The sequence below is a fragment of the Bufo bufo genome, chromosome 7, assembly GCF_905171765.1.
Source record: "Bufo bufo chromosome 7, aBufBuf1.1, whole genome shotgun sequence".
Taxonomy (NCBI): Eukaryota; Metazoa; Chordata; class Amphibia; order Anura; family Bufonidae; genus Bufo; species Bufo bufo.
The window spans coordinates 188,526,443-188,552,938 of NC_053395.1; the positions used below are offsets into that span (position 1 = coordinate 188,526,443).

The 26,496-nt window shown below is 47.7% G+C and overlaps 1 protein-coding gene across 5 annotated transcripts in view; it reads right to left on the minus strand.

Moving 5' to 3' along the window:
- Positions 1-26,496, minus strand: part of UBR3 (ubiquitin protein ligase E3 component n-recognin 3) — a 207,286-nt gene that overhangs the window by 116,143 nt on the left and 64,647 nt on the right. For all 5 annotated transcript variants that reach the window (XM_040441568.1, XM_040441565.1, XM_040441566.1 and 2 more), the window contains exons 19-21: positions 10,980-11,076; positions 5,243-5,384; positions 4,132-4,236 (exon numbers count right to left, since the gene is read on the minus strand). In XM_040441568.1, coding sequence (XP_040297502.1) covers positions 4,132-4,236; positions 5,243-5,384; positions 10,980-11,076 — 344 coding nt within the window. The remainder of the gene's footprint in view (positions 1-4,131; positions 4,237-5,242; positions 5,385-10,979; positions 11,077-26,496) is intronic.

A 26,496-nucleotide genomic window follows, 5' to 3' on the forward strand; every position in this document is an offset into this window, starting at 1 on the left:
CCTGGGCACCCCTGGCACCTTTATGGCTACTCGAGAGATACATTACGGATCCCAGGGTCCATCTGACCATGCACCTATAATGGCCTCAATCACTGATCCCTACTGTGCTGTCCGTGTGCCCAAACAACGCATACACCCGTTCTGGTTATCTTTAATGTCCCTGAATGATAGGATACCTGACCAACTCCATTCATTCCTCGCTGTTAACTCAGCTGACACTCATCCGGCCCTGTTATGGGAGACTCTGAAAGCCTTCCTGCGTGGGTGCCTTAAGTCATCCATCTCTTACATTAAGAAAATCACTCGCCGTAGGGAGGAGGACTTGGGCACGCAGTGCAGGAATGCAGAATCTGCATATGTCTTAGACCCCACTGAAGAGAATAGGAAGGATTGGATGATGAAGGGTAGACAGTACATGAACCACTTGCAAGAAAAAAGTGACCGTAGGATGCTTTTCATGCAGCAACAAACCTTTGAACAGGGCAGCAGGGTGGGGAAGGTGCTGGCGCAGGTAGTGAGGAGGAATAACATGTCTCCGCCGATATTACGCATTAGCGACAGGGAAGGGGAGGTGGTGTCTGAGCCTGAGGGTATCTTGGATCGGTTCAGGGAATTCTATCAAGACCTGTATGGCTCTCGTGCTCAGTATACCACACAGATACTAGAGGACTACCTTCAGGAGGTTTCCCACCCGCAACTGTCTGCTCTGGATAGGGAAATGCTGGATGGGGAATTCACCCTGGAAGAGGTAGAGGAGGCGATAGCGGGACTTAATTTAGGCAAAGCCCCCGGGCCAGACGGGATTCCATTGGAGGTGTATTCTAAATATAGGGATATTCTGGCACCACAGCTTCTGCGCATGTATAACGCCTCCCTGGATGCTGACGGTCTTCCAGAATCGTCGTACGAGGCCTCTATTGTAGTCTTGTTAAAACCTGACAAAGACCCTACAGAGTGTGGGTCGTACCGCCCTATATTGTTATTAAATCTAGACTACAAAATCCTCACAAAAATTCTGGCAAACAGATTGAACAGAGTAATATCGTCCATTATACATGAGAATCAATCTGGGTTTATCCCTGGTAGATCTACCTCCAGCAACATACGTAGGGCGCAGGTTATTGCTCAGCTGGGTTGCGCGGACAGGAGACTGTGGGCGTTGGCTGCGCTTGACACAGCCAAGGCGTTCGACTCTGTAGAGTGGCCTTATCTGAAACACGTCCTTGGATGTTTTGGTTTTGGTCCTAGTTTCATTAGGTGGGTCAATATCATTTATAAATCCCCATCCGCGAATATTCTGATCAATGGCTCTCTATCGTCAACGTTTGCACTATACAGGGGGACCAGGCAGGGATGTCCCTTGTCGCCTCTTTTGTTTGCGGTAGCTATCGAGCATTTAGCATTACGAATCAGGCAGGATAGTGTTTTTAAAGGCATAGCTATGGGAAATAGGGAGGACAGACTGGGCCTATATGCTGATGACCTCATTTTGTACATGGACTCAGTGGAGGTTACCTTGCCCCGAGCAATCACATTGATTGAGCAGTTTGGGGTCTTCTCTGGTCTATGCATAAATTGGGCAAAATCGGCCATAATGCCGCTATGGGCCGCAGAGTGGCCATCGGTATATCAGAATCTAATGGTAGTTGACAAATTCAAATACTTAGGAGTCAACATCACTAAAGACCCTGCCACCTCACATGACCTAAACACGAGCCCCTTGGTGTCATATTTCATAGATAAATTTAAGTCTTGGAATACCCTACCGTTGTCTATCATGGGACGCGTAAACCTAATCAAAATGATACTTTAGCCCAAAGCTTTGTACCTATTGGAACATGCGTGTGTACCCATACCACGCAAATTCTTCGATAAACTTCACTCTCTCATGGCAACATTTATATGGGGTAAGAACAGACGTAAATTGGCCGTGAAATCCTTACAGAGGAGCTGGGACGAGGGCGGGGCAGCCCTGCCGGATCTATTCTTGTATTTCCTTGCCGGCCAGTTGCGCTATTTAGTGCCATGGGTGACCCAGGATGTGCTTCCTAACTCAGAATATTACTTGCAGGAGTATTTGCATCTCTCCACCCTGTGGCCGGTTTTGGAGGGCCCGTTATCTCTAACGGGTCCACCCGTACTGATTCACAAGCTGGCGCATCAGGTGTGGAGGGCTGCAAAGATGCAGCAATACAGTGACTTACCAGATGATATACAACTATGGAACAACCCATTATTTCCACATTTGTTACACTGTGAAGGAGAAAGGATATGGAGAGGGTACGGTGTTTGCTATTTGAAAGATCTCTATGAGAATGGCATTCTGTTCTCTTTTACTCAGTTACAGACCAAAGCGGGTGTCTTAAGGCCACACTTCTTTAGGTATTTGCAGTTGAGACACGCCCTTCAGGCCCAGATTAGAGATCTTAAAAGACAAGTATCTCAATATCCGCTCATTGGGGTCTTCAGAACACAAGGACCGAGGGGACTGATATCCGCCTTATATACACATCTGCTCAACCTTAAAATTTCAGCTTCTCCACTGAGTGCAGAATGTAAATGGAGAGGGAATATACCCACATTGACAGATGGTGAGTGGAGTGAGGCCCTTGAAGCTCCGATAACTGTATCCCCGTCCCTTACTAACAGATTGATTCAGTTATTTATTCTGCATAGGTGTTACCTCACCCCTACTAGGCTATATAAAATGGGTAGAAGATCACACACCGGATGCCATAGATGTGCTCAGTTGGGCGCGGATTTTTGGCACCTGATGTGGGACTGTAGTTACATTCAATCATTCTGGAGGGGGGTAGTGGAGCTCATTTCTTCCCTGATCCCAGATACTTTGGCGGTTTGCCCGAAGATTTGCGTCTTGGGAATTTTAGACGAGGATTCGAGACCACGCTACACACTCACCTTCATTAGGGAGGTCCTGTTTTTAGCCAGGAAAGCTATTGCTCTTAGGTGGATGGCGGACAGGCCACCCACGATCACTCAATGGAAGACCCTTGTTAATAAAATAATTCCCTTTGAGAAGATTATGTATTCCCGTAGAGGATGCTCACAGAAGCACCAAAAGATATGGGGACCCTGGTGCGACTCTCCTCTGACTGCCACGGCAGATCATCTGCACTCTATAACCTAATTGTCTCATCACGTTCTGTTACCTGCTGCGGCTATCCGGATCAATGTTCACTGTAGAGAATTAACCATGTGTCATCGTTTTTGGTATGGATGCTTACTGCTAAGTGCACTACTGATACGTCTTGACCATCAATGACTTAAATAGGACAACCTTTATTGCTGTATTACACCTAGGCATTGTGATGTGTAATTGATTGTACTTGAATGTGACTGTTTTATTGCATTTCTTGCTTGTTACTTTTCAATAAAGCGAGTTTAAAAAAAAAAAAAAGTCAATGGGTGATCAGTTTTATATGATTGTAAATAACCGGATCTGCCACCATTGACCTACGTTTTTTTAAGTGACAGATCTGGTTTGTTACTTTTCTAGGACCGGTCACAAAACCTCAGCTTGCAGAAACAGTATGCTGACAGAACAGGAGGCATCCTGATGCATCCTGAACAGATTTCTTTCCATTTAGAATGCATTAGGACTAAACAGAACCGTTGTTTTTTTCTGATTTGGAGATCCTCTACCGGATCTTAGGACCGGAAAACAACAACACAAGTGTGAAACAGGCCCAAGGGGGAAGCCATCTTGCCTAAGAAGCTGTTAACAGCATTCAGAGACACGATTTACAGTAGCCACATGGGTCATAGGAACCTGTAGAGTGGAGGCATTCATCGAGGTCACTGTACAGAGAGGGGGAGTAGATAAGCTGTAACCCCCACCTGTAAATAGTGTGATCCTGTGTTATTTATACAAAAGTTTTATCTTTCACTGCAATTTTGCCTGTCATGAACATGAGAAGGTTGCTGAGAAGTGATCTCTACAGAACAGCAAGTGTCAGACTACTATGATGCTTTGTGATCAGAGTCAAAACTGCATGATTTTAGGATTTTCTTTTTATAGACATAATGATGTGGAAAACTGAAAAAACACAGATAAAAAGGTGTCAGCAAAGTGAATAAATGGAGGCGATAAAACAAAAGAGAGAGTTATACCTCATCACAAGGGTCGTCCTCTGGATAATTTTCCAATCCAAGCTCTATGAGATACAGGACCATGCAGAGGACATGCTCTGACATGTTCTGATGATCCATCAAGATCTGAAAGTAAAAAAAAAATAGATTAGACAATGCAAAAAAACATAACAGCACTGCTAAATAACTCTTCACCTAAATGATGTTTAAATGGGAAGTCCCACCACTATAAGAACTTATCCACAGGAGTTCCCAGACTGGATGAAGCGGTGGTCAAACATGCAGAATTGCACCCCATCGCTAGATTCACCTCTTTGGGACTGCCAGAGACTGCCTATCCTTCAACAGTTTCAATGGGTGTAGCTATAGCCATACACCTTTCTATGGGACCCAGAGGTTGGGAGGGACACCATTACGTGCAAAAACATTGTACCTTTTTGTGGGGAATGTGTTTTGTGTGTTATATGGTGCTATTATACATACCTTTAATTATTGTTAGGGCTCATGCATACAAACGCTTTTTTTCTTCCGTATCAGTTACGCATGTCACATAGAGACCCATTCACTTCAACCATGTGCTGTCCAGATCAGTATGTTCATTCTGTGGCACCCGCAAAAAAATACATGTCCCAGTTTTGTCTGTTTTACGGACAAGGATAGGACTGTCCTATAGAGGCCAGGATGTTCCGATCCCGCAAAATGCGGATGACAAAACAGGCTATGGTCATTTGCATGAGCCCTTATGCATCCGTTTTCATTTTCTAACACTAGGCGGTGGGGGCCCATTTTATTTTGCTATGGGGCCCTATGAATTATAGTTATGCCCCTGGTCTTACAGATTGAAATGGAGCAGCTGCATGCATGCATGACCACTGCACCATTCACTATGGGAACTGCAACCTCATTCTTGTGACTGGCGCAGATATTTATCTCTTTTCTCGTGGTTAGGGGATAAGTTCTTATGGTGGAGCAAACCATTTAATTGCTTGTTATATTATTAGTTTAACTGTCAAGTATTTCAAGCAAAGTGTGTAGAGACTCTTATGTATTTCAGGTGGTTTACTAGCAGACTCTGCATATCCCCTAGCAGACTCTGCTTTCCGTGCAGTATTATCACTACGGCCACACGCACCTTGTAGAGAAGAGTGAAGAGGACAATGTGCAAAGTTTTGCAGTGCAGGAGCCTCATAAGCCCTTTGTAACTTGGATGTAGAGGGGTTCTCTTCTTGTAAGGCGGCCACGGGTTTCCAGGACATCGACCGATTTGCTTTAAACTGTAAAAGCACAAAAACAACCTCATGAACATTTCAGGCACATGGCAGCCAGCCCTCAGCAGTTTCGGTATACTTCTAATCTTATTAAAGCTGTGTATAAAACGCAACCGAAAAATGGGGCCCTTAAAATCCCTGTGGCCTCTGAAGAAGGCGAGGAAACAACAGAAGACTGAAGTGGTCACTGCCATCTTTTATAGCACTCATCAGGGGTCATATTGGTCAGACCCCCAACGATCAGACATGGAAACTGAATATTGCAGAAATTATACATAAACGGACACATTCTTTCAGTTCACAATGCTGTACCATATATATTATATACAACCTAATTCTGTAGTCTGGAAGACCACTTTTCAATGCCAAATTGTTTTAGATTCAGCATTCTGGGAGGATTCCTATCTTTATAGCAGGTGTAGCTTCATTTGCTGACACACAGCTCAGGATCCCCTGTATACATGGGTATATCGTGCCCCTAAGCAGCACATAACCCTGCAGTCAAGTACCACTTGGTAACACGTCATCGCTGAAGCCAGTCATTGGCTACAGCTGTGCACGTGATCTTGTCCGCCCGAACGCCAGGGACCGAAAGACTGTAGAATACAGCCAGGATGTAAATGTGATTTATTTATTTTTTTCAATAAGTACAACACGCTGCAGAAATAAGTTAGAAAAAAGAAAAACTGGACAGCCCCTTTAAATAACATTCTGGCTGCAGCCACCTACAGTGGGAGCTTACTGCATAATATGTAACTGAGTTCAGTGCATAAATGAATAAAGCAAGCTCCACCTAGTGGTGGCAACCAGTAAGTTGTTTTGAAGTCCAAGTCTGCAGCGCATGTGGACCACTATTTTTGGAAAGCAATATGACCCTCAACTCCTATAACCAAATGTTACAGAAATACATTGTGGAACCATGTAGACGACCAAAACAAAAATTGGAACAAACGGGAGGAAATTCACTTCAAAGAGATTAGTAAGCTCTTCACAAACCATGCAGAAAACGCACCTTCCTCAAAGAACAAAAAATAAAAAAAGGACAAGGTTACTTTAAGTCTCTTTGTAGCAGGACCTGAGGGAACTGCAGCAACCAATTAGCAAATAAATTGCTGTGGAATAAAGGTTAAGCAATATTTGCTCACGCTGGAAGGCAATGCATCATTCATTCTGACGGCTCATTCCAAAAACACTACGAGAAGAATGGAAATGAAACCCCCAATGTCATCTAAATTGCAGGAGAGCATTTTACACCCACAACTCGTGCCCTTTACTGATATTTAGTAAAAATAAAATCATTTGTGTATAAGAAGCAAGAATTATGCTCGACTGTTCATTCTAAGCAAAAAAAAAAAAAAAGATTTTTGTATAACTTACCAGTAAAATCTCTTTCTCGCTCTTCCTTGGGGGTCACAGGAGACCTTGGTATAGCTCACCTCCCTGGGAGGCGTGACACTAAGTGAAAACGGTTAAGCCCCTCCTCCAGCAGCTATACCCTCAGCCTGGAGAGAGAGACTGCCAGTTGCGTGTCCAAGTAGTGAGAAAAGGCAATGACCAACAATGTGGAACCAACCAGCCAACTACCCAACGGGGTAAACAAAGTCTGTAACCGTGTAGAAAAAACAAATGAATGGGTGGGTGCTGTGTCCCCCAAGGAAGAGCGAGAAAGAGATTTTACTGGTAAGTTATACAAAAATCTCATTTTCTCGCCCATTTTCCTTTGGGGACATAGGAGACCTTGAGACGTCCGACAGCAGTCCAAGAGGGGAGGGACCACAGCTCCAAGAACCGTCGCCTGCAAAAACCAGGCGGCCCAAGGCAGCATCCGCCGATGCACAAGTATGCACCCTGTACAGTAGAACTTGGTAAAGGCATGCAAGAAAGACCAGTGGCCGCCGTGCACAAATGTTCGGCTGAAGCCTGATGTCTCTGGCCCAAGAGGCACCGACCGATCTGGTGGAATGAGCGGCGACACCAAAAGGCGGAACCTTGCCCCTGGTGCGGTAACCTCAGCAATAGCCAATTGATGAAGCAGCCGAAAGCCACCTTGGAGGCCAGCAACCCTATGCGCGGACCTTCCGTTACCACAAAAAGAGTCAGAGCGCCGAAAGGAGCCGGTGATCTCCAAGTAAATCCTCGAGGCCCGAACAACGTTCAAGCAGCGCAGTGTCCGTTCCCAGGAGTGGAAAGGACGATGGCCTCGTCGAGAAGAAAGGCAGATACCACCGTCAGAAGGAAGGAAGGAAGGAACGGGATGGAGAACAGCCTTGTCGTGGGGAAGGACCGAAAGGCTCAGAACAAGAAAAAAGGCCGCTAATTCAGACACCCGTCTGAGACATGATGGCCACAAGGAACAGGACCTACAGGACAGAAGGCGTAGAGAGATCTTCTGTAACGGCTCGAAGGGGGAAGCTTGGAGCGCCGAGAGCACAGTATTTTGTACCCAGGGCGGTACCGGGGGACGGTACAGAGGCACCAATGACCCTTCAAGGAACAAAGTCTCAGTCCCAGGCCGACTGGAGAAAGGACTGAACCGTGGGGAGAGAAAGGCGGAGTGGGGGAACGCCCCGCTTCCCACAGAACCGGAGGTAAGATCTCCAAGTCCGATAATAGATCCTGGACGAAGCACGGCCGAGTGCGAAAACCAGCAAGCCCGAAAAAAAACAAAAAAAAAAAACGACCTGATCAGGCGCAGACCAGTAGCACGGGCGGAAGAGTCCGGCAAAGCTGGTCCATCGGCCCACGAGCAACTTCAACCCGGAGTGGGGGAGCAGAAGAGCGGACGGAAGGAACCGAAAGGGGTCCGTCCAGTAGCAGACAGATGCCAGGACAAGTCAGGCTAAAGTCCATGTCGATGGTGCCACCAGAGCAAGGGGTTCTTCCATTCCTGTGAGGGAGATTTAAGGACAATCATTGACCGAAGAGTAGTCCTCAAGCAGGGACAACAGCAGGAAGGGATGAAGATGGCCTTGCTGTAGAAACGCAATGCGGCTACCCCCAGTACAACAGGAAGATAGTAGTCACGGAACAAAAAACGGCAGGTAAGGCAGAGACAACTAACCTCGAGACGGATGAGGTATAATTGAGGGCATCATCACTACCTCAGACCCGAGCGAACGGACTACCAGTCCAGGGAGTGAGAGACTACGGCCTACCATTTAAGGGCCAATATGGCAAGGAATAGAAGGTAAGTGCCGGAAGCGATACCGTTACCACTGTAGAGACCCAGATTCAAGCCTGGGGGTCAACTTACCGAGAAGGTAAGTTTACAGCAGGACCCCCGCCTAGAACGGAAAAACGCAATCTGTCACCTAAGCGTGAGGACAGAACGCGGTAGGCACGGCAAGTGGGCACACGGCCAGTACAGCTAGTGTGAGCGAGGGAGATGGTCCGAGGTCACAACAGGAACTCCAGAACCATCTAAGTCAACAACCATACTCTCCCGAGGAGAGGGCTGTGAAGGAACAGCCTCTGAAGCCTGACCAGGGCAGAAGCCACATCGGGTGACCTTCCAAAGGAGAGCGACCCAAACTTGGCAGCAGAGCGGCATTAAAGTGCAGAGGGCGCCCATAGGAAGGACTCATACCACACCACATCCGAAGAGGAGGGAATGGTAGTAGGTGAGGGAACCGTAGTCCCGCCAGAGCCAACCTAGAATTCGAAGGGTGCTGCAGACAACCCTCTCGTCCATGAGACCGCTTGTGCAGGGAAGCAAAGCAGCAGGAGGACGCAATGGGTACGCATCCAGCAGTCATGAACACTCCACGGGTGGAAGGGCCAACGAGCATGGTCAATACTGCCACAAGCAGAACCGCAAAATACTGTCCAAACCCGAGAATGAGCACCGCCTAGCTCGGTGCAGGCAGATAGCAAGTAGACCGCGTCCGGACCAGGTGGAAGCAGAATGATCTCTCCGGAGAAGAGTGTAAAGCATGCGGCTAGCATCGTAACCCAAGGGAAACACGTATGTCGCGGGAGGAAGGGGGACATACGTACGGTCAGCCCCGTAAGCAGTGAGAATGCCAACCCACCTACGGAAGGAGAAGGCATACACGGCCCATACAATGCACAGAGCGCGCATGAATGTTCACCCACTGTAAATATTTACTCTGGGAAGGGGGCCATCGACAGAGCCCCACAGTATCTACAGAAGTGCAATATGCCGCCTGGAAGGGAGTCCTGCACAAGACTAGTACAGTATGCGATGTAACGCAAGCAGTCCGCCTAGAAAAGGGGGATATGCACCTGGCAGACACTGCATTCGGCAAGAGTGTAAAGGCCCGCCTAAGAAGGGGGTGATGCTCAAGACCAGTACCGACTTCAGAGAAGTAGGGCATACCATATTCCGCCCAGAAGGGGGTCATGCACATGGCCGCACTGAATCCAGTAGGAATGCAGGAAGTCCGCCTAGGGAAGGGGGACATGCACATGGATACCATCGCATTAAGTGATAGTGTAATAATCCACCTAACACCGTATCCCGTGAGAGTGAAACTACCCCGCCAATGAATGGGGACATGCACGAGGCCAGCACAGCATGTACAAGGTCAGCCTTGAGTCCCGTGAGTGTGCAAAATTCCGCCTATGGAATGAGGGGCGGTCATGCATATGGCCAGCACCGCATCCAGTGGGAGTGCAAGTCCAGCGAGAGTGCAAGCACCCCGCCAATGGAAGGGGGTCATGCACATGGCCAGCAACGTACAGGCGAGAGAACAACCACAGGCAGTGAGAGCGCATTATGCCGCCTAAGGAAAGGAGGCATGCACATGGCCGGCAGCGAATCCAGTGAGAGTGCATAATTCCGCCTATGGAAGGAGGTTGTGCACGTGGCCAGCACCTCCAGTGAGAGTGCAGTATTCCGCCTATGGAAGGGGGGCATGCACATGGCCGGCAGCAGATCCAGTGAATTGCCGAATTCCACCTATGTAAAGAGGTCATGCACATGGCCAGCCCGCAGCCAGGGATAGTGCAGTAGTCCGCCTAGGAAGGGGGAAGGGGAGAAGCCACTCTTTCACCATCAGCCGTCTTCACCCTCTGTCCGTTCCAGCAGGGTCGCCCCTTCAGCTACTGGCACCGTAGTGGCAGGACGCTGGAAGAGGGACTTGGTGTGCGGGCGACCCTTACGCTGGCGGGATGCAGGGGAGCTAGGCTGCTCTAGTCCACCTTGCCTTCTGTGGGGGAGGCAGCAGTGTAGATGCCGGCACTGGCGCACCTCGACCCCGGGAGAAACAGAGAGGTCTAGTGCGTCTCTGTTGTCCCTGAAGAGAAGAAGAAAAAATGTAATAAAAAATTATAAGGAGAGAAAAAAAACAGCCCTGCAGAGAAGGGAGTTTCTTGCCTCCTTGGACACTAAGCAAAAAACTGGCAGTCTCTCTCTCCAGGCTGAGGGTATAGCTGCTGGATGAGGGGCTTAACAGTTTTCACTTAGTGTCTCGCCTCCTAAGCTGAGCTATACCCAAGGTCTCCTGTGTCCCCCAAGGAAAATGGGCGAGAAAAGCAGTTTTGCAGATTCGTACAGATGTGACCAACATGGCAAACTGCTGGCGTCTCGAGGCAAATCGTATAAGACATGATTCATGTAGTACAAATGATGCCACTTACAATGCAGTGTATCGGTCCATGGCGGACTGCACGTCTCTGCGGTACACAGTACGGAGGATAACCATCACAGGGTCAAACTCTTGGTCCCAGGCCTCACCTTTACAAGGAGAGAAAGAGAAGTGAAGACTTGCATCGGTCAATTAGTGGTTACAGTAAACTGCATATATACAATCAGCTTGGGAATGGGAATGCAACAAACCGGAAGGGAATGCTATCTTGTGCACTCAGTTCCAGTTTGTTCAGTTTTGTCCCCATTGACAATGAAAGGGGACAAAACTGAAGTGTTTTCCTCCGGTTTTGAGAGCCTGTGTCGGATCTCAAAACCGGACAGCACAACGCTGATGTGAAAGTAGCCCAAGTCACACAGCACAATGCACTTGCATCGAATACATGAAAGCTGTGCACCATTTCATACATTTGGCGCAACTACACAATGTACAACTAGACATAAAAACCTCTCTCAAAAGATAAATGTCCCCTATACATCTTTCTCTATAAATCTGCATTTTTTGCATCAATACCACAAATTCCAGGCCTAGAATACAGCACGCCACAACGACAACCCTTAAAGGTGTAGAATCGTATGAGATCAGGGTTTACGCAAAAGGTCAAGTAAATGCAAATTGAAAAAATGATATTTTGTGCTACAATGCCCTGGAAGATCCGCTGCTTGAAGAAATGTGGTCGTATCCTGAAGGCAAATGTTTCTGAGTAATGTACTTCGAAGAATGGGCTTAACCCCTCACCAACTGGTTACGTTCAGTTCATACGACTGTTTACAGGGATGGGCAAAAGACTTCTTCGATATTTAGCAAAATTGCCAATAAAACAGTAATTAGACTTACCAGTAATTGTTTCCTTGAATCCACCATGACTGCTACACATGAGATTGACCCCTTGACCTCTATAGGGGCAGGAACACACAGAGTTTAAAAGGCCACCACCCACTCTCACCCTCAGTGTTTACAAATTACCAAAGTGGGTGCAAACCTATATTATATTTTTTATATAAATTTTCTTTTTTTGTTTATTTTTATTATTTTTTTTGTAGTATTTCCTCAAACTCAATATCTGATCAACTAAGGGGGGGAATATCTGAGCCGTCATGGTGGATTTAAGGAAAGAGAATTACCGGTAAGTCTAATTACGGTTTTTCATTTCATCCACCATGACTGCTAAACATGAGAACTACCAGATTACTTGGTGGGGGGCAACAGCTTGCAGAACTTTCTGGCCAAAAGGTCAGAGCTGTAGAAGCAGAGACATCTATACGATAATGCTTTATGAATGAATTTATACTTCACCAGGTAGCAGCTCTACAAATCCTGTCAAGGGAAACGCCATTGCCCTAGTGGAATGGGCTCTAACGTTACCAGGACTAGTAAGACCCGCCATTGAGTAACAGCAGGATATTGTGGTTTTAATCCAACGACCTATGGAGGCCCTGGAAGCTTTTTTCCCCTTAATTTGACCTGCAAACTGAATAAAGGAGATTGTCGTCCTTCCTAAATTCCTTAGTAGTTGTCAGGTACTGGATAATTGTATCTCTTATGTCCAGGAGCTGTAACTGTACTTCAGTTAAATTTTGTGGGTCTGTAGAAAAGGAAGGTAGGATGATTACCTGATCTCTATGGAAATTTGAGACCACTTTTGGAAGAAAACCTGGATCTAATCTGAGTACTATTCTGTCCGAAAAAATTGAAAGGTAGGTTTCTCGGCAGGAGAGGGCCTGAATTTCTCCCAGGCGTCTAGCTGATGTTATAGCTATTAAAAATACTGGAAAAGTAGAAAAAAGTATTGCAAAAGGCTCTACTGACTTGCACGACACGGTTAGGTGCTCTCTCCAAATATGGCAGTACCAATTGCCAAAATAATCGATATAGTAAAAATTTCACAGGATGGAGGGCACTCAAATGACTGGGTATGTATATAGGAATTCAATTGCATATGAGGTATATCTCGTTTTTTATTATTAGTTGCAAAATTGTGCCTTTATATACAAATGATGAATGTATATATCAGGATGAAGTAGCAACGTTCGATAGTGATATAACATACAGAAGCAATAAAATTTCATCAAGCAATAAAAGTCATTAAAATTGTATCAGGAATACTGATTCCTCTTATAAGGTGAAAAAGTAAAAGGGTCCTTGTATGACTGAAGGATGCCTACCTATGCAGATGATCAGTCTGCATATAGGTCTTATACTGTAGTCTAGTGGTGAAATAAGTCTGCTTATGTCCGCTTTTATCCTGAAAATACAGTCACCTTAAGGAAGGAAGCAGGAACAGTCTTACCCCATATAGATGTATTCCGGGGAGCTGCTGCAAAAAGGTGTCCTTACTGAGGTCGTCCGATCCTCTGCGGCGTGTGGCGGTGGTGCGCACGTGTTCTTCAGCGTCTTCTTCTATTCCGGCTTCCTGGATCGCTGCGTCGCTCTCTGCTATACAGGATGTGACGTTCCTATGACCGGAAGTGTCGGTCTGTTGTTCCGGCCTGCTGACCGATTTGTCAGCGAACTATATATTATTATTCACCTTTAGTTGATAAAAGGGCTTTTTTTAGTACATAGTCCAAGTACTATTCTGGGTAAAACCAAACGCGTTTCGGTGCACTCTTGCACCTTCATCACTGATAAAGGTGCAAGAGTGCACCAAAACGCGTTTGGTTTTACCCAGAATAGTACTTGGACTATGTACTAAAAAAAGCCCTTTTATCAACTAAAGGTGAATAATAATATATAGTTCGCTGACAAATCGGTCAGCAGGCCGGAACAACAGACCGACACTTCCGGTCATAGGAACGTCACAACCTGTATAGCAGAGAGCGACGCAGCGATCCAGGAAGCCGGAATAGAAGAAGACGCTGAAGAACACGTGCGCACCACCGCCACACGCCGCAGAGGATCGGACGACCTCAGTAAGGACACCTTTTTGCAGCAGCTCCCCGGAATACATCTATATGGGGTAAGACTGTTCCTGCTTCCTTCCTTAAGGTGACTGTATTTTCAGGATAAAAGCGGACATAAGCAGACTTATTTCACCACTAGACTACAGTATAAGACCTATATGCAGACTGATCATCTGCATAGGTAGGCATCCTTCAGTCATACAAGGACCCTTTTACTTTTTCACCTTATAAGAGGAATCACAGTGTTCCTGATACAATTTTAATAACTTTTATTGCGTGATGAAATTTTATTGCTTCTGTATGTTATATCACTATCGAACGTTGCTACTTCATCCTGATATATACATTCATCATTTGTATATAAAGGCACAATTTTGCAACTAATAATAAAAAACGAGATATACCTCATATGCAATTGAATTCCTATATACATACCCAGTCATTTGAGTGCCCTCCATCCTGTGAAATTTTTATTAAAAATACTGCTTTGAATAAAAAGTGTTTAATTGAAATGTCCGATAAAAGGAGTAAACAGAGACTATTAGTCCTCTCAAGACCAAGTTTAAATCCCACTGGGGAACCTTGGGGTCAGAGATGGTCTTAGTCTGGAGGCAGCTCTTATAAATCTTTTTATCCATCCATGGTTGGCTAAGTCCATGTCATACAAGGCCCCCAGGGTGAAGATCTGGACCTTTAGCGTACTAGGTCTAAGGCCGATATCCAACCCCCTCTGGAGAAAATCTAAAATTTTCTGGATACATGGGGGTGACCTATTCGGGGAGACTTCCTCTAGCCAACTACAGTATCTTTTCCAGATTTTGAGATATATAGCCGAGGTGACTTTCTTCCTACTAGATTTCAAAGTATTAATGACTTTTTCCGAAAGCCCTTTACTTTCTAAGATTTCGATTTCAGGATCCAGACTGATAGCTTGAACAGGCTGGGGTCCTGGTGAAGGATTGGGCCCTGCGATAGAATGTCCTTCTGAAATGGTATTTTCCACAGTTCTTCCACAGCCATCTCCATTAGGATGGAGAACCAGCTTCTCTTGGGCCAGTAGGGGACCACTAGTATCACCGTTACTGGGTCTGTTAATATCTTCTGCAAGACCCGAGGGATTAGGGCCCAGGGAGGAAAGGCGTATGCGAGTTTCCAAGTCCACCTGACTGAGAAAGCGTTGACAGCCCATAGTTCTTCTCTGGGATTTAAGAAACAAAAACGCCTTACTTTCAGATTTGTTTTTGAAGTGAATAGGTCAATTTGAGGTACTCCCCCATCTTTTGGAAATCTTCTGAAAAATTTCTCCCCTGGGTCTAATGTTTTTCTGCTGAGATAATCGGTTTCTATGTTTTCTGAACCTTTGAGATGGATTGCTGTAATTGAAAAGGACATTCTTTTCTGCCCAGAAGAATATTTTTTCTGCCAGTCCCCTCAAGCTTGGAGATCTTGTGCCTCCCTAGTGTTTTAGATAGGCCACAGTTGTTGTATTGTCGGAAAATATTTTTAGATGCTTTTTGAATAACATGTCTTGAGATACTTTTAGGGTTTCCCAGACTGCTCGCAGTTCTCTGTAGTTTGATGATCTGCTCTTTAATATGTCTGACCACTTGCCCCGACAGCTTGAGGAGGCCACTTTTGCCTCCCATCCGATGCCACTTGCGTCTGTCATAATTTGAATTTCTGGAACTTTTAGCCAGGCTACGCCTTTTGGCAGATTTTCCCTTTCCTTCCACCAGTTCAAATCTGACTTTAAGTGGTAAGGGACGTTGATCCTTTTTGCCTAGGGAGGACTGTTTTCTGTCCCATTTCCCTAAAATCCAGGTTTGTGTTATCCTGGTGTGAGCCTGACACAATGCTACGGCTGTATTGCATGATGTCATCATTCCCAGGATGCTCATGGCCCCTCTGATAGACCACTGTTTCTGAGACTGGAAATTCCTTATTCTCTCCCTGAAAGATTCCAACTTTTCCTGTGGGAGAGATGAAGTCTGGGTAATTGAATCTAGCATTACCCCTAAGAACTTCATTTTTGTCGCTGGTACTAGGCAAGATTTTTTCACATTTATCAACCAGCCCAATTCTGAGATTTTTTGTATCACGTAAATCAAGCATGTCAAACTCAAAGGCTAACATGGGCCAAAAAAAAATAATTTAAGTTTATGTGGGCCGCATCAAAAAAAAAAAATTTTTTTTACAATATAATGCAGACGGATCCGTTTTGAACGGATCCACCGTCTGCATTATATGAGCGGATCCGTCTCAGACGGATCCGCTCTGAACGCAAGTGTGAAAGTAGCCTTAGGGGCGAGAACCTGGGATCTTTCATCCCTTGTCCTATTCAGCTCTATTAGGGTGAATAAGACTTCACACTGTCCCTGCTGCTCTGTGCCTTGTGCACACAGCATCAGGGATGTTACCATGGCAACCAGGGCTTCTGTAGCGTCCTGGCTGCCATGGTAACTGATCGGAGCCCCAGGCTTACACAGCTGGGGCTCCGATCAGAAGCTGCCACTGCACCACCAATGAGGGGGAGGGGAGAGGTCCCTGTGGCCACTGCCACCAATGATTTTAGTACTGGGGGGGTTGAGAGGGGCTGGCGCACTGTGCCACCAATGATTTTAATGGGATGGGGGGTTGAGAGGGGCACACTGCACCACCAATGATAAATTTCCCCTTTATACAGGAGGCTGGTACTGGCAGATCAGCAGTTAACCCCTCAGGTGCGGCACCTAAGGGGTTAACTGCCTCTGATCGCAGCTCCCTGTCAGCGGCAGGGTGCCGGCAATGCGATTCTGCTGCCGGCACCCGCCTCCTGTATTGTGTTAAAGACTGACTTTCACTATCAGGCCACACAGAGCGGCGCCCAGCGATGTCTCAGCACTCACCATTAGTCCTGGGCGCCGCTCCGTTCGCCTGCAGTGCTCCATTACTGTCTCCTCTCCTGCTCCACATGCTGCTGATTACTATCGGAGCGATGGGAGGAGACATCAGCTTCACTAGTGGGCGTTCCTTCTTCCTGGCTGTAGCGCTGTCCAATCGCAGCGCAGGGAGAAGGAACGCCCACTAGTGAAGCTGATGTCTCCTCCCATCGCTCCGATAGTAATCAGCAGCATGTGGAGCAGGAGAGGAGACAGTAATGGGGCACTGGGGGCGAACGGAGCGGCGCCCAGGACTAATGGTGAGTGCTGAGACATCGCTGGGCGCCACTCTGTGTGGGAAATGGGAATAGTCCTATCATTGGTGGCTCAGTGCGCCCGCCCCTACTCCGCCCCTCTCTCCTCATTGGTGGCGCAGTGCGCCCGCCCCTCCTCCCCCCCTCTCTTCTCATTGGTGGCAGCGGCAGCAGCACAGGGGGAGGGAGGACAGCTTCCTTCTCCCCGTGCTGCTGAGAGAACATGAGCGCGCCGATAGCAGCGCTCATGTTCAGAGATACTAGACTGCCGGGCCGCAAAGATATTCATTGCGGGCCGCATGCGGGCCGCATGTTTGACACCCATGACGTAAATGGTCTGGGAAAGGTGTCTGGGAAAGGGGAAGGGGGGATGTAATGGCAGCAGGTACATAGGATGTCACCAATTTCCCAGAAACAGATAAAACTAAAAACAGACTGCAAAAGATTTTAATGACAACTAGAGGACTTCTTTTTACTGGTTCTTTTTATTGTAGGGGGAAGACACAGCAGATCGGAATCAAAACAAAGACACTTATAGAAAAAATAAGGAGGGCCACAAGGTGGGAACGAGATGCAGTGTCAAAACGGCAAAACACTGCTGCATTTCATATAGCAGGACCTCCTGCGGTTTAACTGAACCAAATTTATATCGTCACAGGGTTCTATGAAGAACTAAAGAGAGTCCCAAAGATAATTGCTAAGGAATGCTCGTTAGTGATTATCTGGCAGCATAAATGTACCGCCAATTACCTGATGAACGAGAGAAACACTCATTCATCGGATAATTCAATTTACAGGCAGAAGAACGTGCTGTGCAAACACGATCTGCTGCCGGCAAACAACGACTCAGTATGGGGAAGAGGGTTAGTGATCATTCCTCCCCATACTGTGGAGGAGATAACTGCATGTAAATGAAAGGCTTCCTTCTCGACAATCTGCTGCTCTGCTGTCCAGTGTAAAGGGACATTGCATTTTCAGTGAACTTAGAGCTCTGTTCTTCTTAAAGGGTTAGTCCCATCTCATACATTGATTGCACCACAAGATCTGCCATAAATACAGGTCCCACCTACCTCTAAAGCAGCAGCCCCCCACACCCTGTCCTGGCTGAATGGAGTGGACAGAACTTGGTAAATAGCCACACGGGCTGTGCTCCGCTGTTTCTGTAGCTCCAATACAAGTGGGGGTTACAGAAGAAATGCACCATAGTGATCTATATATGGGCATCTCACAAGTTAGGCTGGGTTCACATCACGTTTTATGCCTCCGTTTGACGTATACATTAGAAAATCAAAGGATACAAAAACACAGCACACCATGTTCTCGTATCCTGCAGAGTCCAGTTAAAAAAACAAAACAAAACATATTATATATATACATATATATTATATATACATACATACATACATACATACATACATACATACAATGAAACTCTATGGCGAACAGATGCCATTGTATGGCATCAGTTTCATGGTAATATTTTTGTATACGTTAAACGAATGGGAAAAACGTGATGTGAACCTAGTCTTAAGGAAACAGCATAGCGCTGTCTTACATACCTTCCATAACACCTCTTCCTTTATATGGAAGCTACAGAGACAGTGTAGCACAGTCCGCTCTTCTGTTCCTGTAGTCCCACCACCAAGGCAGGGTCTGAATCCAGCAGGAGGTTAAAGGCATGTAATGTCTGATCATGTACACGCTTACAGGTCATATGTTCAGAAGTATCTCTCTCCATTCAGGAAAGGAGGTAAAAGCAAAAATGCACCTTCAGGAAAGAATGGAGATCCACTCCTCATTCACCTGATCACCACGATCCCATATGAAAGTAATCTCTGATAACATAACCGCTTTAAACCCGGGGTCATCAACTGCACAATAAGCAAGGCCAAGACCATGGACAATTTCTTAGTATGGCTACTTTCACACTAGCGTTTTGGCTTTCCGTTTCTGAGATCCGTCATTGGGCTCTCAAAAGTGATCCAAAAACGGATCAGTTTTGCTGTAATGCATTCTGAATAGAGAAGGATTCGCTCAGAATGCATCAGTTTGCTGCCAGTCAGTCACCATTCGCTCTGGAGGCGGACACCAAAACACTGCCTGCAGTGTTTTTCTGTCTGCGATGTGGTGCGGATCACAATGTAAGTCAATGGGGATGGATCCGTTTTCTCTGACCCAATAAAAAAACGGATCAATCCCCTATTGACTTTTAATGGTGTTCATGACGGATTTTTCATGGCTATAGAAGACATAATACAACTGGATCCATTCATGACAGATGCATGCGGTTGTATTATGATAACGGAAGCAATTTTGCAGATCCATGACGGATCCACAAAAAAACGCTAATGTGAAAGTAGTCCAAGCCTTCTTCATTGTAATTTACATAGAAACATAGAATGTGTCGGCAGATAAGAACCATTTGGCCCATCTAGTCTGCCCAATATACTGAATACTATGGATAGCCCCTGGCCCTATCTTATATGAAGGATGGCCTTATGCCTATCCCATGCATGCTTAAACCCCTTCACTGTATTTGCAGCTACCACTTCTGCAGGAAGGCTATTCCATGCATCCACTACTCTCTCAGTAAAGTAATACTTCCTGATATTACTTTTAAACCTTTGCCCCTCTAATTTAAAACTATGTCCTCTTGTAGCAGTTTTTCTTCTTTTAAATATTCTCTCCTCTTTTACCTTGTTGATTCCCTTTATGTATTTAAAAGTTTCTATCATATCCCCTCTGTCTCGTCTGTCTTCCAAGCTATACATGTTAAGGTCCTTTAACCTTTCCTGGTAAGTTTTATCCTGCAATCCATGTACCAGTTTAGTAGCTCTTCTCTGAACTCTCTCCAAAGTATCTATATCCTTCTGGAGATATGGTCTCCAGTACTGCGCACAATACTCCAAATGAGGTCTCACTAATGCTCTGTAGAGCGGCATGAGCGCCTCCCTCTGTCTACTGGTAATGCCTCTCCCTATACACCCAAGCATTCTGCTAGCATTTCCTGCTGCTCTGTGACATTGTCTGCCTACCTTTAAGTCTTCTGAAATAATGACCCCTAAATCCCTTTCCTCGGATACATCTCATTTAATTAAAGCAAGAATTACAACAATATGAAATCCTTTGGTTCGCAGTCTTAACCTACAAAACCAGCGCAAACAACAGAAATATGAATGTAAAAATAAATGATCCTACTATCACAGCTATTCAACAAGAGAAGCAATGACATTCTAAAGAAGAGACAAAAAATAAAAATATCAGCTCATCAGTTCCGCCCCACTAAACTGGTATTTATTTGGATCCCGGGCAGTGCGCGATAAGTCGTTTCATGAATCATGAGCTTAAACCCTGGATTTTCAGGCTATTTTCACATAATAACAGGGATTGTTGAAAGCGGCACAATAAGGGCGCATGCTATCAGCTCCACCTGGTGGTCAATATGTATAAGACATGGAGGCTGCAGGTTAACAATACTGAATGTTTTTACATAAATCTCGGTGCCGAGAGGAATTACTACTGCAGTAGCTAAAACTATAATAAACTGTGTGCGCGTCTATATATTAGGTCAATGGACGAGTATGGAAATTTTTATAATTAGTACCTTCCGATGATTACATACAGACCTTAGGAACGCCGCAGGGGAAAAAAATCATATATTTTTTTTTCAGGAGAACAATATGTATGCCAGAAGACCCTTCTCTTGTCGTGACCCCTGGTACACAAGCGGTAATAGGGAAAAGGCGGCTATTGAGGGCCGGCAGCCCCCTACGTAGGCAGTGCAGAGTTATTCTGGGTAAATGTAAACGGCAGGCATAGTACTGCATGGCATATGGACCATACATTCAATCAGTTTATTACATGGCAAACATCTATAGGGGAACCATACAAGCTCCCGATTTTACCAGAAATAATAGTATTTCTGCAATGTAGTTTTTGGCCCTTGCGGCATGGACAGATGAAGCATATTATAATAATGTGTTTCACTTGGCCAAAAACGCTGTAAAACCACTGCAAAAACCCCTGTGTACAGGCAACCCTTCAATTACACAGAATAAAAGATTGACGGGCGATAAAAATTATTTACAAAAACCTCACAATGGTAAAAAAAAAATTATAAACGAAGCGATGGGGTGCCTTCACATGCAGCAGTTTTATTGCAGAAAATGTATGCAACTGAAATGGGTTTGCTTTGGCAGTAAGCACACAGATTTCTGCATGCCCCACTCAGGTGATTGGAACTGATTTTCAGGCGCAGACATTTTCTGCAACAAAATCCGACAGGTGTGAAGGCAGCCGTACTCTACTCACACAGAAATGCGTGCTCAGGCGGGTCACCACTGCGATCAGTGATCGGCTGAAATGTGTCAAGACTGGACCGGGAAGCAGAAACCGGCAGTGACCTGACGAGCTTCAGAAGAACAGCAGCAGCAGATCAGTGAGGAGAGTTTGCTTCTCTTAAAATATTTTTACGCTATTCTTAGGCTTTTAGAAATAATCTGAATTGACCAGACAACCCATTGTTCTCATCATGGACAATGAGGGCATATCGCTAGTATATGCCCCCATTGTCATATAGGTACGGGTCCCACTGTTGGGACCCGCACCTATATCGAGAACGGAGCCCCACAAGTGAAGGAGGGCACACTGAGCATGTGCAGCCGCCCTCCATTCATTTTCTATAGGGCCGGCGAAAATAGCCGAGCGCTGGCTCGGCTATTTCTGTTGGCCCCATAGAAATGAATGGGAGCGGGGGCTGCGCATGCGCGGTGCGCTCCCATTCACTTCTATAGGGAGCCGGCTTGGTGGTGGTTGGACCAGAGAGTCCTCCAACCACCACCTTGCGGAGCACCGTTCTCGATATAGGTGCGGGTCCCAGCGATGTGACCCGCACCTATAAGACAATGGGGGCATATTCTAGCGATATGCACCCATTGTCCATGATGAGACAACCCCTTTAAAAAAAGGCAGTGGGTTGCTCCATAGGGGGGAGATTTACATAAAGATCAAGTAAGGTTATTCTTTGATTTTATTTGCCAATAAAAAAAAGCTAAATTCAATGTACAAAAAGAAAAAAACAAAGGACTCCGAGCCCTGATTTTTTTTTTTAGGAGCCAGCCATTTACTTTTGACATACTGCTCTGTCTTGTGCATAAAGCTGCTCAGGATCAAGCAAACATAAATATGCCTTTTCTAGCCAGGACAAGAATAAACCCTAACCCTTTCTGTTCTATGCGGTTTCCATAATTCCCATTTAAAGGGGTTATGCCACGATTAATGTAAAAATAAAAATCAGATAACACATAGTACATGATCACAGAAGGAGCCCTGTACCTCACATGGAACCAGGGATCTCCCCATTCATTGCTCTGCTAGATTTATTTCAGGCTGGCAGCTCAGGGGGAGTGTGTCCTTTCTAAGGCTAGTTTCACACTTGCGGCAGGACGGATCCGACATGCTGTTCACCATGTCGGATCCGTCCTGCGGCTATTTCGCCGTGCCCCCGAGCCGGCTTTCTCCGTGCACCGCCGTGCTGCGCCGGAGCTCCGCCCCCGTCCCCATTATAGTCAATGGGGACGGAGCGGCGGCCCGGGGGCACGGCGAAATAGCCGCAGGACGGATCCGACATGGTGAACAGCATGTCGGATCCGTCCTGCCGCAAGTGTGAAAGTACCCTAAGTGGGCATGTACTTTCCCAGGTTGTGTGTCCTTTCTGCTGCAGCTCTTTCCCAAGAACTGCTACAGCTTCTAAAAGACAATATGGCTTGTGGCAGTTGAAGATTTAAACTGAGAGCGCATGACCATCTCAGGAAGGTGGACAGAGGAAAAAGGAGACTTTTGTATTACTTACCAGTAAAGTCTCTTTCTCGCTCTTCCTTGGGGGACACAGGAAACCATGGGTATAGCTCTGCTCCCTAGGAGGCGTGACACTAAGTGAAAGCTGTAAGCCCCTCCTCCATCAGCTATACCCTTCAGCCTGGAGAGAGAGACTGCCAGTTGCGTGTCCAAGTAGTGAAAGATAACCACCAACCGGAAAAAGAACTGTCAAGCCCCAACGGGGGCAACCAAGCCGGAACCACAACTGTAAACCCAAATGAAGGGCGGGTGCTGTGTCCCCCAAGGAAGAGCGAGAAAGAGACTTTACTGGTAAGTAATACAAAAGTCTCCTTTTCTCGCCCATATTCCTTGGGGGACACAGGAAACCATGGGACGTTCCAGAGCAGTCCCAGAAGGGAGGGACCAGAACAAACTAGACCAACACCAGAGGCATCAATCAACTGCCGCCTGCAACACCAGACGGCCTAAAGCAGCGTCAGCCGACGCATGAGTATGCACCCTGTAGAACTTGGTGAAGGTGTGCAAGGAGGACCAAGTGGCCGCCTTGCAAATCTGCTCCGTAGAAGCCCGATTCCTCTGAGCCCAGGAAGCCCCGACCGCTCTAGTGGAGTGAGCGGTAACACCAAGGGGCGGAACCTTGCCCTTGGCGAGATAAGCCTCAGTAACAGCCATCTTGACAAAACGGGCGATAGCAACTTTGGACGCTGCCATCCCTCTGTGGGACCCTTCCGGAACCACAAAGATAGAGTCAGTACGCCTGAAAGAGCTGGTTACCTCCAGGTAAACCTTGAGCGCCCTGACAACGTCCAGGCGATGAAGCTTCCTCTCCCGAGGGTGGGAAGGGGAAGGACACAAAGAGGGGAGAACGATGTCCTCGTTCAGATGAAAGGCGGAGACCACCTTAGGAAGGAAGGAAGGGACCGGACGAAGAACCACCTTGTCCTGGTGGAACACTAGGAAAGGTTCCAGACAGGAGAGTGCAGCCAATTCGGACACCCTCCGAAGAGAGGTGACGGCTACAAGGAAAATAACCTTGCAGGACAGAAGTCGCAAGGAAACCGTCCGCAGAGGCTCGAAAGGAGAAGCCTGGAGCGCTGAGAGAACCAGGTTCAGGTCCCAGGGCGGTACCGGAGGGCGGTACGGGGGAACCGCTTGAGCCACGCCCTGAAGGAAGGTCTTGACAGGACCAAGGGGGGCCAGTGGGCGCTGAAACAAAATGGACAGCGCAGACACCTGACCCTTCAAAGAACTAAGACCCAGACCTTGGGCAAGTCCGCTCTGCAGGAAGGACAAAACGGTGGGGAGAGAAAAGCGGAGCGGAGGAATCCCCAGATCGGCACAGAACCCCAAATAGGTCCTCCAGGTCCTATAATAGATCCTAGAAGAGGACGGCTTACGGGCGCGGACGACGTCCGCAGAAAAACCCCTACGTGTCAGGACGGTGGTCTCAACAACCACGCCGTCAAACGTAGGGACCTTAAACGCGGGTGGAAGATCGGTCCCTGAGAGAGAAGATCTTCCCTGGCGGGCAGCGGCCAGGGCGCGTCTGCCAGGAGCAGCATGAGGTCGGCATACCAAGACCGGCGGGGCCAGTCCGGAGCGACCAGAATCACCGAGACGCCTTCCGCCGCGATCTTCCGAAGGACCTTGGGCAGGAGTGGGATGGGAGGGAATATGTATGGACGCGCAAAGCCTCGCCAAGGAAGAACGAGGGCGTCGGCTCCGCAAGCTCCCGGATCCCTGGCCCTGGACAGATAGGCGGGGACCTTGTGATTGAACTTGGAGGCCATGAGGTCCACGTCCGGTATGCCCCAACGAAGGCAAATGGCCTCGAACACCTCCGGGTGAAGAGACCACTCGCCGGGGTCGACGGTGGTGCGACTGAGGAAGTCCGCCACCCAATTGTCCACCCCTGGAATAAAAATTGCAGATAGAGCCGGGACGTGGGCTTCCGCCCAACGGAGAATGCTGGTGACCTCCCGCATCGCTGCAGCGCTGCGAGTGCCCCCCTGGTGGTTTATGTACGCCACGGCCGTGGCGTTGTCCGATTGCACACGAACTGGATGACCCTTCAGCAGATGAGTCCAGTGTCGCAGAGACAGAAGGGCCGCTCTCAGCTCCAGGACATTGATCGAGAGTTTGGACTCCGATGGAGACCAAATGCCCTGGACGGATCGGGGAGGAAACACGCCTCCCCAGCCCAAGAGACTGGCATCGGTTGTAACCACCAACCAGTTGAGCGGCAGAAAGGACCTGCCCAGAAGAGGGGACTGCAACCACCAGCGGAGAGATGACCGCACCGGAGGCGATAGATGGAAGGGATGATCCAGAGACTCTGGCGATTTGTCCCAGGAGGAGAGGATCGCCCGTTGGAGAGGGCGGGAGTGAAACTGCGCAAATGGGATCGCCTCGAAGCAGGCAACCATCTGCCCCAAGACCCGCATGCAGAAGCGGAAGGACGGTCGACGGTGGAGAAGGAGACCCCGGATCGCCCGACGGAGGATCAGTCGTTTTTCCGAGGGAAGACGTACCTCTGCCGCTCCCGTGTCTAAAAGCATTCCCAGAAAGACCAGTTGTCTGGAGGGGGGAAGGGAGGACTTGGGGAAGTTGATGACCCAACCGAACCTCGCCAGGGTCTCTAGAGTGAGATCCACGCTGGCAACCGCTTGAGAAAGGGACGGAGCTTTGATGAGGATATCGTCCAAGTACGGTAGCAGAAAAACACCCCTGGAGCGGAGTAAGGCCAAAACCGGGGCCAGGACCTTGGTGAACACCCGGGGGGCTGTTGCCAGCCCAAAGGGAAGGGCGACAAATTGGAAGTGAAGGTCCCCCACGGCGAATCGGAGGAAGCGATGGTGACACCGGGCTACCGGAACATGGAGGTAGGCATCCTGTATATCGATGGAAGACATAAAATCTCCCCGCTCCAGGGAAGCCACCGCGGAACGGAGGGACTCCATCCGAAACCGTCGAAGGAGGAGAAAACTGTTGAGCTTTTTGAGGTCCAAAATGGGCCGCACCGAACCTCCCTTCTTGGGAACTACAAAGAGGTTCGAATAGAACCCTTGGAACCTTTCCTCTAGAGGAACGGGGGTAATCACCCCCCTGTCCAGTAAGGCTTGAACGGCCGTGGAGAACGCAGCCGCGCTTTTCGGGTCCCGCGGCGGGCGGGAGCGAAAGAACCGATCTGGAGGGAAGGACGCGAATTCGATTTTGTATCCGGAAGACACAATTTCGAGAGCCCAGGCGTCGGAGACGTGAGCCATCCAGACGTCCCTGAAAAGGAGGAGCCGGCCCCCCACCCGGGTGGGTGGGGGCGCACCTTCAGGCAGAGGACTGCTTTGCTGCGGGTGTGCGGGCAGCCTGCGGCCTGCGCCAGGAGGGCTGCGCCCGAAAAAACGGCTTCCTACGCTTATCCTGGGGAGGGGCCGAAGCGGCAGCTGCGGGGCGAGCCCCAGAGGTCCTGCGGGAGGACCGAAAACGAGGTTGAGGAAGATGGGTGCTTTTACCACCCGTGGCTTCCGAAATAAGCTCGTCTAGGCGGACCCCGAAAAGGCGGGAACCCGCAAAAGGTAGCCCCGCCAAGGAACGTTTGG